A 15503-nucleotide genomic window follows, 5' to 3' on the forward strand; every position below is an offset into this window, starting at 1 on the left:
TACTTACTATCTATATAGACACTTGGCATTAAAGTTGCAACTGTTTGGCGGTATAAGAGTAGTTGATGAGTATGACTTGGGGGAGAGAAGTGCTGTTTTGACCTATATCAGAGATAGCTTTTTTTTTTTTTTTTTTTTTTTTTTTTTGCAGTACGCGGGCCTCTCACTGTTGTGGCCTCTCCCGTTGCGGAGCATAAATATTTACAATTGTTATATCTTCTTCTTGGATCGATCCCTTGATCATTATGTAGTGTCCTTCTTTGTCTCTTGTAATAGTCTTTATTTTAAAGTCTCTTTTGTCTGATACGAGAATTGCTACTCCAGCTTTCTTTTGGTTTCCATTTGCATGGAATATCTTTTTCCATCCCCTCACTTTCAGTCTGTATGTGTCTCTAGGTCTGAAGTGGGTCTCTTGTAGACAGCATATATGTGGGTCTTTTTTTTGTATCCTTCAGCCAGTCTGTGTCTTTTGGTGGGAGCATTTAATCCATTTACATTTAAGGTAATTGTCGATATGTATGTTCCTATTCCCATTTTCTTAATTGTTTTGGGTTTGTTATTGTAGGTCTTTTCCTTCTCTTGTGCTTCTTGCCTAGAGAAGATCCGTTAACATTTGTTGTAAAGCTGGTATGGTGGTGCTGAACTCTCTCAGCTTTTGCTTGTCTGTAAAGGTTTTAATTTCTCCATCAAATCTGAATGAGATCCTTGCTGGGTAGAGTAATGTTGGTTGTAGGTTTTTCTCCTTCATCACTTTAAATATGTCCTGCCAGTCCCTTCTGACTTGCAGAGTTTCTGCTGAAAGATCAGCTGTTAACCTTATGGGGATTCCCTTGTGCGTTATTTGTTGTTTTTCCCTTGCTGCTTTTAACATGTTTTCTTTGTATTTAATATTTGACAGTTTGATTAATATGTGTCTTGGCATGTTTCTCCTTGGATTTATCCTGTATGGTACTCTCTGTGCTTCCTGGACTTGATTAACTATTTCCTTTTCCATATTAGGGAAGTTTTCAGCTATAATCTCTTCAAATATTTTCTCAGTCCCTTTTTTTCCTCTTCTTCTTCTGGAACCCCTATAATTTGAATGTTGGTGCGTTTAATGTTGTCCCCGATGTCTCTGAGACTGTCCTCACTTCTTTTCATTCTTTTTTCTTTATTCTGCTCTGCAGTAGTTATTTCCACTGTTATATCTTCCAGGTCACTTATCCGTTCTTCTGCCTAGTTATTCTGCTATTGACCCCTTCTAGAGTATTTTTAATTTCATTTATTGTGTTTTTCATCATTGCTTGTTTCATCTTTAGTTCTTCTAGGTCCTTGTTAAATGTTTCTTGCGTTTTTTCTATTCTATTTCCAAGATTTTGGATCATCTTTGCTATCATTATTCTGAATTCTTTTTCAGGTAGACTGCCTATTTCCTCTTCATTTGTTAGGTCTGGTGGGTTTTTATCTTGCTCCTTCATCTGCGGTGTGTTTTTCTGTCTTCTCATTTTGCTTATCTTACTGTGTTTGGGGTCTCCTCCTTGCAGGCTGCAGGTTCGTAGTTCCCGTTGTTTTTGGTGTCTGTCCCCAGTGGCTAAAGTTGGTTCAGTGGGTTCTGTAGGCTTCCTGGTGGAGGGTACTAGTGCCTGTGTTCTGGTGGATGAGGCTGGATCACGTCTTTCTGGTGGGCAGGTCCATGTCTGGTGGTGTGTTTTGGGGTGTCTGTGGACTTATTATGATTTTAGGCAGCCTCTCTGCTAATGGGTGGGGTTGTGTTCCTGTCTTGCTAGTTGTTTGGCATAGGGTATCCAGCACTGTAGCTTGCTGGTCGTTGAGTGAAGCTGGGTGCTGGTGTTGAGATGGAGATCTCTGGGAGATTTTCGCCGTTTGATATTATGTGGAGCTGGGAGGTCTCTTGTGGACCAGTGTCCTGAAGTTGGCTCTCCCACCTCAGAGGCACAGCACTGACTCCTGGCTGCAGAGCCAAGAGCCTTTCATCCACACGGCTTAGAATAAAAGGGAGAAAAAGAAGAAAGAAAGTAAGGAAGGAAGGAAATGAAAGAACATAAAATAAAGTTATTAAAATAAAAAATAATTATTAAGAAAAAAGTTATTTTTAAAAGTAAAAAAAAAAAAAAAAAGGACAGATAGAACCCTAGGACAAATGGGGAAAGCAAAGCTATACAGACAGAATCTCACCCAGAAGCATACACATACACACTCACAAAAAGAGGGAAAGGGGAAAAAATAATAAATCTTGCTCTCAAAGTCCACCTCTTCAATTTGGGATGTTTCGTTGTCTATTCAGGTATTCCACAGATGCAGGGTACATCAAGTTGATTGTGGAGCTTTAATCCTCTGCTCCTGAGACTGCTGGGAGAGATTTCCCTTTCTCTTCTTTGTTCGCATAGCTCCTGGGGTTCAGCTTTGGATGTGGCCCCGCCTCTGCGTGTAGGTCGCCGGAGGGCGTCTGTTCTTCCCTCAGACCGGACGGGGTTAAAGGAGCCGCTGATTCGGGGGCTCTGGCTCACTCAGGCAGGGGGAGAGGGAGGGGCACGATGCGGGGTGAGCCTGCGGCGGCAGAAGCCGGTGACGTCGCACCAGCCTGAGGCGCGCCGTGCGTTCTCCCAGGCAAGTTGTCCCTGGATCCAGGGACCCTGGCAGTGGCGGGCTGCACAGGCTCCCTGGCAGGCAGGTGTGGATAGTGACCTGTGCTCGCACACAGGCTTCTTGGTGGCGGCAGCAGCAGCCTTAGCGTCTCATGCCCGTCTCTGGGGTCCCCGCTGTTAGCCTCGGCTCGCACCCCTCTCTGGAGCTCCTTTAAGCAGCGCTCTTAACCCCTTCTCCTCACGCACCAGGAAGCAAAGAGGGAAGAAAAAGTCTCTTGCCTCTTCGGCAGGTCCAGACCCCCCCCCACCCCCCCCACCCCCACCCCCACCCCCGCCACTGGACTCCCTCCCGGCCAGCCCGTGGTGCACTAACCCCTTCAGGCTGTGTTCATGCCGCCAGTCCTCTCCCTGTGCTCCAACGGAAGCCGAGCCTCAGCTCCCAGCCCCGCCCGCCCCGGCGGGTGAGGAGATAAGACTCTCGGGCTAATGAGTGCGGGTCCGGCTAATGAGTGCGGGTCGGCACCAATCCTCTGTGCGGGAATCTCTCCGCTTTGCCCTCCGTACCCCTGTTGCTGTGCTCTCCTCCGCAGCACCGAAGCTTCCCGCCTCCGCCACCCGCAGTCTCCGCCCGCGAAGGGGCTTCCTAGTGTGTGGAAACCTTTCCTCCTTCACAGCTCCCTCCCATTGGTGCAGATCCCATCCCTATTCTTTTGTCTCTGTTTATTCTTCCTTTTGCCCTACCCAGGTACGTGGGGAGTTTCTTGCCTTTTGGGAGGTCTGAGGTCTTCTGCCAGTGTTCAGTAGGTGTTCTGTAGGAGTTGTTCCATGTGTAGATGTATTTCTGATGTATCTGCTGGTGTTGGAGGGTCTCCTGCAGAGGCAGTGGGTGGCTGTGGCTCACCGTGAGGACAAGGACCCTGGCAGCAGAAGTTCTGGAAAGTATTCCTTGGCGTGAGCCCTCCCAGAGTCAAAAGTAATGTATTTGCTCATATATGCGCACAATTTTTAGAAGGATGTACGAAACTTAACAATGGTTGCCACTACATAGAGAGATCTAATTTTAGTTGTATATCTTTTTGTATTACAGAGTTTCCCCCTGCGTACATGTGTTACTTTTTCAAATAGAGGAGGAAAACTAGTGTAAAATGTTCTAAATTAAAATGAGGTAAAATCTGTCATTCTATACTTCTCTTGGTCATAGGTCCAAGTTTTGGAATTGAGCAAAATAAGACTATTTTATCTTGGAAGTTTTCTGATATTTTGAAATAAATCACTAAGGTTCTGTAAATCAGGGGTCCCCAATGCCTGGGCCAAGGACCGGTAGCGGTCCGCAGCCTATTAGGAACCGGGCTGCACAGCAGGAGGTGAGCGGTGGGCCAGCGAGCAAAGCTTCATCTGCCGCTCCCCATCACTCGCATTACTGCATGAACCACCCCCGCAGCCACACCACAGTCCGTGGAAAAATTGTCTTCCACGAAACTGGTCCCTGGTACCCAAAAGGTTGGGGACCACTGCTTTAAATTGTCTTTTTTCCACAGTAAATAAAAATACTTCTGTTTTAACTATAAACATTTCCTGTGTAACATGGTATCTAGAATAGATTCTTACTATCCAACTTGTTTACATTTATGAATATTGTTGATATGGCCAAATATCTCTCATTATACCAGGCCTCCCTTGGGAAACTTTACTTACGTTCTAGCCTGAGAAGTTGGTTGGTTGTTGATTTAAATAATCATGTCATTCTTTGGTTCTTTGAGATTGCTATGACTAAAAGTCTTAATTAAGTGTTTTCCCACATGTGTCCTGTGACCTAATAGAGATTTGTCTCTGCGTTGACATGGATTAGTCAGAATTCTTTATAGTTCTTCAGTAAGCTGCAGATCTGCATACTGTACGTTTTTGACAGAAAACTGGCTGCGGTATTCCTCTGGTTTTTCTTCTGTAGTAGCTTTTCAAAAGAAGAAATAAGGCACTCTAGCACAATCCCATGCTGGAGACTTAAATGCCTGTTTTCGCATGCCTCATTTTTTATGGCAGGGGCACAGGAGGCTTAGTACTCTTACCTGTGGCTTCCATACCCTTGTTCCAACAACTTTCCTTCAAAAACCCTATTCTTTGCTCTTGACATTATATTATTTACCAAAGCAAGTGTTCTTTTTTTTTAAAAGAAAATAAATTTATTTATTTATTTTTTATTTTTGGCTGCGTTGTGTCTTTGTTACTGCACACGGGCTTTCTCTAGTTGCAGCGAGTGGGGGCTACTCTTCGTTATGGTGTGTGGCCTTCTCATTGTGGTGGCTTCCCTTGTTGTGGAGCACGGTCTCTAGGCACGCAGGCTTCAGTAGTTGTGGCTTGCGGGCTCTAGAGCGCAGGCTCAGTAGTTGTGGCTCATGGGCATAGTTTCTCCATTGCATGTGGGATCTTCCTCAACTCGGGATTGAACCCATGTCCCCTGCATTGGCAGGCGGATTCTTAACCACTGCGCCACCAGGGAAGTCCCCGCAAGTGTTCTTTTATTAGAAACATTTGTGGCTGATTCTTGCTATTAATTATGGCCTCACAATTTCATTAATATCTTTAAAAAGGGCTTGTCCTCTTATTGCTGTGGCAGTCTACTCACCTGGCCACACCTAGGTATTATCTTCTGAAGGGTACTCCAACTCTGAAATATTAGTCTGACCATAATGTCCAATTCCTTCACGATACCCTTCTACTTCTCTTTCTGGTTTCCACCAAATCTACTCTTTGAAGCTGCTGCTATCTTGTCCCTACCCTGTTCCTTCAGTTTATCAGCTTCCTTCAGATTTTACTCCCTATTCTATTATCTGTGGATCATTCTTGGGAATGCCTTCAATTCTCTCAGCCCCTTGCCGCCTTCTACCTCTCTTGTCCCACCCAACTTGATAGAGTAACTCATCAGTCGTTTGTCCTCATTGCTTCTAGATAGCCTAATGCTGCAAGGGGAAGTAACATAAGTGTGCCAATGATTCTGATTATAAATTAGTAATGTCCAACTTGGGGCAGCAACATTGAAGATTATAGTCTGCTTCCATTTTTGTTCCCCACACTTGAATTTTTCCAAGTCTTTTACCTTGTCCCTGCTCCTAACTTTCAACTAATGATGTCAGAGAGAAATACAGGCCAAAAGGAATATTCTTGCTTTATTTTGAAACTTACCTATGTCTTTACTCATCTATATCCCCTTCTCTCAAGATCATTCCCTCCATCTGTTGCAGTGATTCCATTTTTTTCCTTTGATCTAAACACATTGTTTGCTCACCTGCTGTATTTATGATGGGGGGTGGGGGAAGCAAGGTACAGAATGGCTTGTATGGTATGATTACTGTACTCAAAAAGAAAAACAAAAATCTCTGTTTTAACGCCCTCCCCACACACAAAAGAAGTGTTAGAAGGCTCTGTATACCAAGGTGTTTGCAGCAGTTGTCTCTGGATGGGTTGGATTGTGGACTTTTCTTTTTGCTTGTGTGTAATTTGATTTCTATTAACATGAAATGATTTTAAGATGAGAAAAATTGGATATTTTCCGCCATATTTTCTGTATGTGCTTATATTGTTTTTATTATAAATTTATTTTTAAAAATATTTATTTATTTATTTGGCTGCACTGGGTCTTTGTTGTGGCATGCAGGGTCTCTGTTGAGGCATGCAGGGTCTTCGTTGTGTCATGCAGGATCTAGTTCCCTGACCAGGGATCAAACCCGGGCCCCCTGCATTGGGAGCGCAGAGTCTTAACCACTGGACCACCAGAGAAGTCCCCTTTTTATTATAAATTTTAAAAATATTATCAAGTTATGGGAAATGCCTTGCTATCTTTGTCAAGCAGTTTTCTGATTTCTGAATTGAAACTTTATTTCCTCCCCCCACATGCCCACTCAAGTCCCACATTTATAATGTTTCCTTAGCCCTTTGATCATGTGATCACTTTGATTACAGCTTGTCAGAATTCTTTTCACTTGTTTATCCAAAGTATAAGTGCTGAGACTTAGGAAAGGGTTCTGGTAACCTCAGTATTTCCAGCACTTTGTGTGTATGGATACCTTGAAGACAACCACGAATGCTTTTTCTAAAACATCCACTGAAAAGAGGAGTACAAATACGAATGACATTCCAAATGCTTGGACATCTCCAGGTTCCTTTTCTGTTCTTTAAAAAAAATTTCACATGGTACTAATTTAAATCGAATGTAGTATGCCGTATTGTGAGACACAATTATTTTTTTTAATCACTAAGAAAGGAAAAAACTCTGCCAATTAGACTGTGATGTTATTGATAGTATGATGCATTGTGTAGAGGTGTTATACATGGGAAAAATGTATATCATAGAATTGATGAAATACAGCAGTTCTAAGGTCACATCTCTGTAGTCTTTGTGGCTTTAGAGTAGAAAAAAGTGTTTAACCCTGGCACTGCTTTAGATCTCATCCATGTATTGCCAACTTTGTTTCCCCTTCATTACTTTGTTTTGTATGGCTACCATGGACTCTGGTGAATGCACTGAATTATGGTGGAGTAAAGCCTACATTTAGGAAAAGGATTTTTAGTACATTTCTTTTAAGGGGCATTTAAGACAGATTATTGTACTCCAGTCTTGCCACATAGTCTACAGAGACACTGGCTTAAAATACAAATCTGGCTTTTATAGCGTAAAACCCTTTTGTATCTTCTCTTCCCCCAGTGTGCTTCAGTGCACTGGTATACACCAGACTTAGCTTTTGATTCCTCAGTCAGGACATAGTGTGGTTATCTTTGTTAGAATATAACTGTGAGCTCAGAAAGCCACATGCTCTGATGTAGAGTGTAAACCTTGCATTAAGCAAAGGGACTGCTGAACAGATACCAGAACAGGTTGAGAACCACTAATTCATAAGATAAAATGTTTCTCATCGTAAGAGACCTGGTCTCTGGACCTGGCCACTGCTCCGTACTTTGGCTAATTATTGGCTTCTTTCTGCCTTATGCTTTATACTCAGATAACATTATTTTATAGTTTCCTTGCTCATATTGTTCTATGTTTTAATCTCTATATCTTTGCCTGGGATCTTCCTTCGTTAAGGATCTCCCTTCAAATTCATTCTTCAAAAACTAATTTTTCTTTTAGAAAGGATTCTTTGCATTCCTATCCTTCCACTAAACTGAGTTGCTTATATTCCTCATTGCTGTTACATTTGTGCATATTTCTATCCTTGTATTTACTCCATTATGTTGGAATTACTTTTATAACAAAATTATATTTTGTATTTACAGGAAACTGTAAGAGCTTCTTGAGGGCAGGGACTCTGCTTTATTCACCTTTTCTCTCCATCACCTAGCACAGTGCATGACACTATCTTCTTTAAACATTTGCTATGCTAAATGTAACTAAGGCTATGAAGGAACGGACAGCCTATATAGAATATACCTGGAGGTTGTAGGTATCCTAAGTTTTAATAAAAAACAACTTACATTTCAATCGGTTTTAAGTATTTATGATTTCTTTTTATTCTTTTGCATGCTTTCTTGGCTGGATGACAATAGAGAAGAAGAAAATGAGGTATGTATAATTTAATTAGGTATTCAGCGATTATGAGCTTGAAAACATTCAAAATTTAGCTATCATTTTGAATGTGAAATGAAGTAATAGTTTTTGCTTAGTTTTGTTTTTGGATCTATAGTAATTCATTCCAGTGAGGGATGTTGTATATCTCAAGAAAATGGTTTTTAGACTTCGGAGTTTCAAGAGCTTTAGTCAAGGTAAAGGAAGCTGGCAACTTTGGAGACAGCTTTTTACCTGTTTTTACGCATTGAGCTTCCATGTAAAATTCAATTTGAAAAGTGAATTTTCTTTCTTAAAAAGTATTTGAAGACCACTGCTCGGTGATAATGCATGTGAAAACATTTACTTTCCCACTTGAATGGTAACTGTATAATTTTGAAAACTGATCTCAGATTTTACCATGTTGAAGTGGAAAACTGTTCTCTTAAATAGCCAGACTTGATTAAAGAATGTCAGTTAGAAAAATGTTGTAGATGGCAAGTGTACTATCTTTAATTTAGGCTTGAGTTTGTTGCTGTAGACTTTTCTGCTGTTCTGTCTACAAACGAGGTTATGCCTTTAACTTCTAACGCCCATCAGTTCCTTTGGTGGTTTGGCAAATAAAGAAGGGTGAAGTCTTCTTAGATGTATACTTTGTAGTTGTCGTTCACGGTAGGATCAGACTATAAATCAGCATGGCCTGGGTGTGTGGGGCCCAGGCAGATGCAGTAGTAGTTTGCCAGGACAGAGTAATTTCCAGGAAGGCAGAAAGGCCTGGTCCCCATTTGGTTACCTCATCTGTGAAATGAGTGAGATGGGAGACTGCTCTATACCGGTGGTTTACCAAATCTAGGAAGTCCCTCAGAATTGCCTGAGATGCTTGTTCTCAAAAAACAAAACAAAATAAACTTTATTCACCTTAGAGCTATTGAATTGTTATTTCCTGGAGTTTTGTCACAGATCTATATTTCTACCAACCCAAGTGATTCTATGTGATACCAGAAGACCACTGGTTATAATGACTTCTGATGTTTCTTCTCAGATAGGACACAAGAACAAAGTATTTTCATTACTGAGATGTTAGCTGTTGCTCTCTATCCACATGTCCTCTTGTAGTGTATCTTGAAATACACATCAGATTATTTTTTAAATTCTCATTAAAAATTCTGCCTGGAAAACAGTTATAAAACTGGATAAAATTCTTTAAGATAAGAATGGAAAAATATAGATAATTGTTGAAACTGAGGATGTTTACTTAGAGGTTTATTAAACTATTCTCTGTACTTTTGGGTATGTTTGAAAATTTCCATAATAAAGAGTTTTTAAAAATGCATATATAGCTTAATGAAATTCATGCTGTTTGTCATTAAAAAGGACTTTTCATTTCCCTTACATTTTAAACTGTGATGCTAGCCATTTGAAAGTAACTTTATTGTAGTAGTAACTGCTTTTTTTGTTCATTTATAGGCAAAGATTGAAAATGTGCAGAAAACAGGTTTCATCAAAGGACCAATGTTCAAAGGTGTTGCTTCTAGTAGGTTTTTGCCCAAAGGCACCAAGACAAAAGTTAATTTGGAGGAACAGGGACGACAGAAGGTGTCATTCAGCTTCAGCCTTACAAAGAAAACTTTGCAGAACAGGTTTCTGACGGCACTTGGCAGTGAAAAGCAAAATGATACTCCAAATTCCCCAGTTGTACCTCTTCAAGTAGACTCGACCCCTAAAATTAAAATGGACATTGGAGATACATTATCTACTACAGAAGAATCTTCCCCACCAAAATCAAGGGTAGAATTGGGCAAAATCCATTTTAAGAAACATCTGCTTCATGTAACATCCAGGCCACTGCTGACTTCTACCACAGCAGTGGCATCTCCATCTCCTCCCATAGTACCATTACCAGCAGTCATAGCAGAATCAACAACTGTAGACTCGCCACCCTCATCTCCACCTCCACCACCTCCACCTCCCCAAGCCACAACACCCTCATTACCAGCACCAGTAACAGAGCCAGTGGCCTTGCCACACACACCAGTCACAGTTCTGATGACAGCACCAGTAGATGTAGCTGCTAGAGCGTTGAAGGAACCACCAGTTACAATTGTACCAGAATCATCAGAAGTGGACACTAAGCAGGACCCTGTGTCTAATAGTTCAGAAGAACACGTAACTCACAATTTGAATGAGCAAGCAGATATTCCTTCACAAAAAGAAGATTCCCATATTGGGAAGGAAGAAGAAATTCCAGATAGTTCTAAGAGTAGTCTGGGCTCTAAAAAAACAGGTTCTAAGAAGAAATCCTCACAATCTGAAGGCACCTTTCTTGGTTCAGAATCTGATGAAGATTCTGTACGGACTTCCTCAAGTCAAAGATCACATGATTTAAAATTTTCAGCCAACATTGAAAAAGAAAGAGATTCAAAAAAGAGCTTAGCAACTTTAAAAAGTGAGGATTTAGGGAAATCTTCACGATCTAAAACAGAGAGAGATGATAAATATTTTAGCTACTCAAAACTTGAAAGAGATACTCGTTATATATCTTCTCGCTGTAGATCAGAGAGAGAGCGAAGGCGGAGCAGGTCTCGTTCTAGATCTGACAGAGGTTCTAGAACTAGTTCATCCTATTCTCGGTCAGAACGATCCCATTATTATGACTCTGATCGTCGCTACCATAGGAGTTCCCCTTATCGAGAGAGGGCACGCTATTCTCGGCCATATACAGATAACAGGGCAAGAGAAAGTTCTGACTCAGAAGATGAGTATAAGAAGACATACTCAAGGCGCACCTCATCTCATTCTTCCTCTTACAGAGACCTAAGGACACCATCCTCCTATTCTAAATCTGATCGAGACTGTAAAACTGAGTCCTCTTATTTAGAGATGGAGAAGAGAGGAAAGTATTCCTCAAAATTAGAAAGAGAATCCAAAAGGACTTCAGAAAATGAAGCAATGAAAAGATGTTGTTCTCCCACTAATGAACTGGGATTCCGACGGGGGTCATCATATTCCAAGCACGGTAACAGTGCTTCCCGTTATAAATCTGCCCCTTCAAAACCTGCACCCAAGTCTGATAAATTTAAAAATTCTTTCTGTTGTACAGAATTGAATGAGGAAATCAAACAGTCTCATTCTTTTAGTTTACAGACTCCTTGTTCAAAAGGTAGTGAATTAAGAATGATTAGTAAAGTTACTGAAAGAGAGAAGATTGGGTCTCCATCTCCATCAAATCGATTAAATGATTCACCTACTTTTAAAAAGCTAGATGAATCACCTGTTTTTAAGTCTGAATTTATAGGACATGATAGCCATGGTAGTATTAAGGAATTAGACTCTTTATGTAAAGTGAAGAATGATCAATTAAGAAGTTATTGTCCCACAGAATTTAATATAAATGGATCTCCTGGGGCAGAATCTGATTTGGCAACATTCTGCACTTCTAAACGTGACACTGTTTTGATGTCTTCTGATGATAGTGTGACTGGATCAGAGGTATCCCCTTTGGTCAAAACGTGCATGCTTTCATCAAATGGATTTCAAAATATTAATAGATGTAAAGAAAAAGACTTGGATGATACTCGCATGCAGCATAGTAAGTCAGAAAGCCCATTTAGAGAAACAGAACCTCCAGTGTCGCCACACCAGGATCAACTCATATCTTTGCCAGTTATGACTATAGATTACTCCAAAACAGTAGTTAAAGAACCAGTTGATGTGAGAGTTTCTTGCTGTAAAACCAAAGATTCAGATATATACTGTACTTCAAACGACAGCCGCCCTTCTTTGTGTCATTCCGGAGCTGAAAATACTGAGCCTTTAGTAACGAAGATTTCTTCAAATAGCTTTATGAACATGCATTTGAAATCAAAAACAGTTATATGTGATAATGGAAGTCTGACAGATCAGCACTCAAAATTTGCATGTGGAGAATATAAGCAGAGTGTTGGTAGTACTAGTTCAGCTTCTATTAATCATTTTGATGATTTATATCAACCTGCAGGGAGCTCATGTATTGCTTCATCTCTTCAGAGTCTTCCACCAGGAATAAAAGTAGACAGTTTAACTCTCTTGCAATATGGAGAGAATACATCTTCAGTTTTGGATGCTGTGCTGAAGAGTAAAAGCTCAGAGTTTTTAAAGCATGCAGAGAAAGAAATAATAGAAGTAGGTAGTGGCCTTCCTGATTCAGGAAGAGGATTTGCTTCCTGGGAAAACAGGCATAATAATGGACTATCTGGGAAATGTGTGCAAGAGGCTCAAGAAGAAGGGAATTCCATACTGCCTGATAGAAGAGGAAGACCAGAAATCTCTTTAGATGAAGAAGGTGGAAGAGGACATGCACATACTTCTGATGATTCAGAAGTTGTATTTTCTTCTTGTGATTTGAATTTAATCATGGAGGACAGTGATGGTGTAACATATACCTTAAAATGTGACAGTAGTGGTCATGCCTCAGAGATTGTATCTACTGTCCATGAAGATTATTCTGGTTCTTCCGAAAGTTCAAGTGATGAAAGTGATTCAGAAGATACAGATTCTGATGATAGCAGTATTCCAAGAAACCGTCTTCAGTCTGTTGTGGTTGTGCCAAAGAATTCTACTTTGCCCATGGAAGAAACAAGTCCTTGTTCTTCTAGGAGCAGTCAAAGTTACAGACACTATTCTGACCACTGGGAAGATGAGCGATTGGAGCCAAGGAGGCATTCATATGAGGAAAAATTTGAGAGTATAGCAAGTAAAGCCTGTCCTCAAACTGAGAAGTTCTTCTTTCATAAAGCAACAGAGAAGAATTCAGAAATTTCTTTTATACAGCCCAGCCGAAAACAGATAGATAATCACATGTCTGAAATTGCTCATCCTCAGAGTGATGGGGTTGATAGTACAAGTCATACAGACATAAAATCTGACCCTCTAGGTCATCCAAATTCTGAGGAAGCAGTGAAAGCCAGAATAACTTCTAGGCAGCAAGAAGAGGTGCCAGTTTATTCTTCTGATGATTTTGAAGATGTCTCAAGTAAGTCTCGGCAACAGACCACTTTCCCTAACAGGCCAGATAGTAGACTGGGGAAAACAGAGTCAAATTTTTCTTCTTGTGAGATCTCCCGAGTGGATGGTTTCCGTTCATCAGAAGAGCTCAGAAATCTAGGGTGGGACTTCTCTCAACAAGAAAAGCCTACTACCACATATCAGCAACCTGACAGCAGCTATGGAGCCTGTGGTGGACACAAGTATCAGCAAAGTGCAGAACAGTATAGTGGGACACGTAATTACTGGCAAGGCAATGGCTACTGGGATCCAAGATCAGCAGGTAGACCGCCTGGAACTGGGGTTGTGTATGATCGAATTCAAGGGCAGGTACCAGATTCCTTAACAGATGACCGTGAAGAGGAGGAGAATTGGGATCAACGTGGAGGATCTCACTTTTCAAGCCAGTCCAATAAATTTTTTCTGTCCCTTCAGAAGGACAAGGGATCCGTGCAAGCACCTGAAATAAGCAGCAATTCCATTAAGGACTCTTTAGCTGTGAATGAGAAGAAAGATCTTTTGAAAAACTTAGAAAAAAATGATATGAAAGATAGAGGGCCTCTTAAAAAAAGGAGACAGGAATTGGAGAGTGATTCTGAAAGTGATGGTGAGCTTCAGGACAGAAAGAAAGTTAGAGTGGAGGTAGAGCAGGGAGAGACAGCAGTGCCTCTAGGCTCAGCATTGGTTGGGCCTTCGTGTGTCATGGAGGACTTCAGGGACCCACAGCGGTGGAAGGAATGTGCCAAACAAGGGAAGATGCCTTGTTACTTTGATCTGATTGAAGAAAATGTTTATTTAACAGAAAGGTAAGCCAAATTAATACTTGTTGGACAAGTATTAACCTCGTTTTGTAGGAAAAAAATTAACTTTCAAAAGTTCAGAATATATGAGCTCAATTGTATGAAATATGGTTGTGTGATAAAATGTAACTTAAAAAATTTTAAAAGTGTATTTACCTATTTAGATTTGATGGTGTACAGTCCCCCAGTTTCCCCCCCCACCCCACACAGAGGAAGGGGATGTCTAAATTTTTTTTTTTTTGGTCCCATTACCTCTTTGGTTCTAGAAGTACATTAAAAAAAGTATATAGACCAGCCCAGTTTTTCTTAAATTTCTTTTACATGTGAAACTGTGGCAGAAAGTGAAACAAAACTCCAGCAAGATAGTCTGCTTTTAGAGAAGAAAAAAGTTACGTTGGATTTTTTTTTCCTTCATTCTGAACATTTTTTTTAACATCTTTATTGGAGTATAATTGCTTTACAATGGTGTGTTAGTTTCTGCTGTATAACAAAGTGAATCAGCTATATAGATACATATATCCCCATATCTCCTCCCTCTTGCGTCTCCCTCCCACTCTTCTGATACTATCCCACCCCTCTAGGTGGACACAAAGCACCGAGCTGACCTCCCTGTGCTATGCGGCTGCTTCCCACTAGATATCTATTGTGCATTTGGTAGTGTATATATGTCCGTGCCACTCTCTCACTTCGTCCCAGCTTACCCTTCCCCCTCCCGGTGTCCTCAAGTCCAATCTCTACGTCTGCGTTTTTATTCCTGTCCTGCCCATAGGTTCTTCAGAACCTTTTTTTTTTTTTTAGATTCCATATATATGTGTTAGCATACGGTATTTGTTTTTCTCTTTCTGACTTCACTCTGTATGACAGTCTCTAGGTCCATCCACGTCACTAGAAATAACTCAGCTTCGTTTCTTTTTAAAAATATGGAACCCTTCACGAATTTGCATGTCGTCCTTGCGCAGGGGCCGTGCTAATTTTCTCTGTATTGTTCCAATTTTAGTATATATGCTACAGAAGCGAGCACCATTCTGAACATTTTTGAAAAATATCTTTAGGTACTTTACAAGCTGGAACTCGATTAGAATATAGTTTTCTTTTGTCATGTTTCAAAATCTGTTGCTGGTAGATTAAACTTGGCAATAGCATAACAAGTCTTTAAGTTTTAAATGGTGAAATCCCTAACATGAAACAAGGTATAATGAGACTAGGATAATAAAAACAAATTCCTAGAGCACAGATTCTCAGTCGACTTTCTTTCACCTCTCTTTGATAATCTTGTTTTCCCAATGTAAATATATGTTGAATATGCCTTTAAAAAAAATTTATAGTCTCCTAACCACCTACCTCCTTTTGGAAATTTCTCCTCTAGTTGAGAATCAACTTAGCCATCATCCCTTTAAGCATTCAGAATTTTTTAAAATGAAGACATTTTCCACTGTGGATAAGGTAAAAGACTTCATCTTAAAGTTAGACCCATCAGAAGTTTATCCTATTTAAATAGCAAAAAAAAAAACCCACTTTTTTTTTAAGGATAAAGCGGGCCTCTTACAATTACGTTCATTT

General features: G+C 40.5%; 1 protein-coding gene across 2 annotated transcripts in view; it reads left to right on the top strand.

Moving 5' to 3' along the window:
* Positions 1-15503, top strand: part of SETD2 (SET domain containing 2, histone lysine methyltransferase) — a 111364-nt gene that overhangs the window by 20079 nt on the left and 75782 nt on the right. Inside the window, exons 2-3 of one of the 2 annotated variants that reach the window (XM_082848710.1) lie at positions 8070-8139; positions 9589-13949. In XM_082848710.1, coding sequence (XP_082704836.1) covers positions 8070-8139; positions 9589-13949 — 4431 coding nt within the window. The remainder of the gene's footprint in view (positions 1-8069; positions 8140-9588; positions 13950-15503) is intronic. The other variant, XM_082848709.1, reaches the window with a different exon arrangement.

This window comes from Leucopleurus acutus, assembly GCF_964270905.1.
Source record: "Leucopleurus acutus genome assembly, chromosome: 10".
NCBI classification, from domain to species: Eukaryota; Metazoa; Chordata; class Mammalia; order Artiodactyla; family Delphinidae; genus Leucopleurus; species Leucopleurus acutus.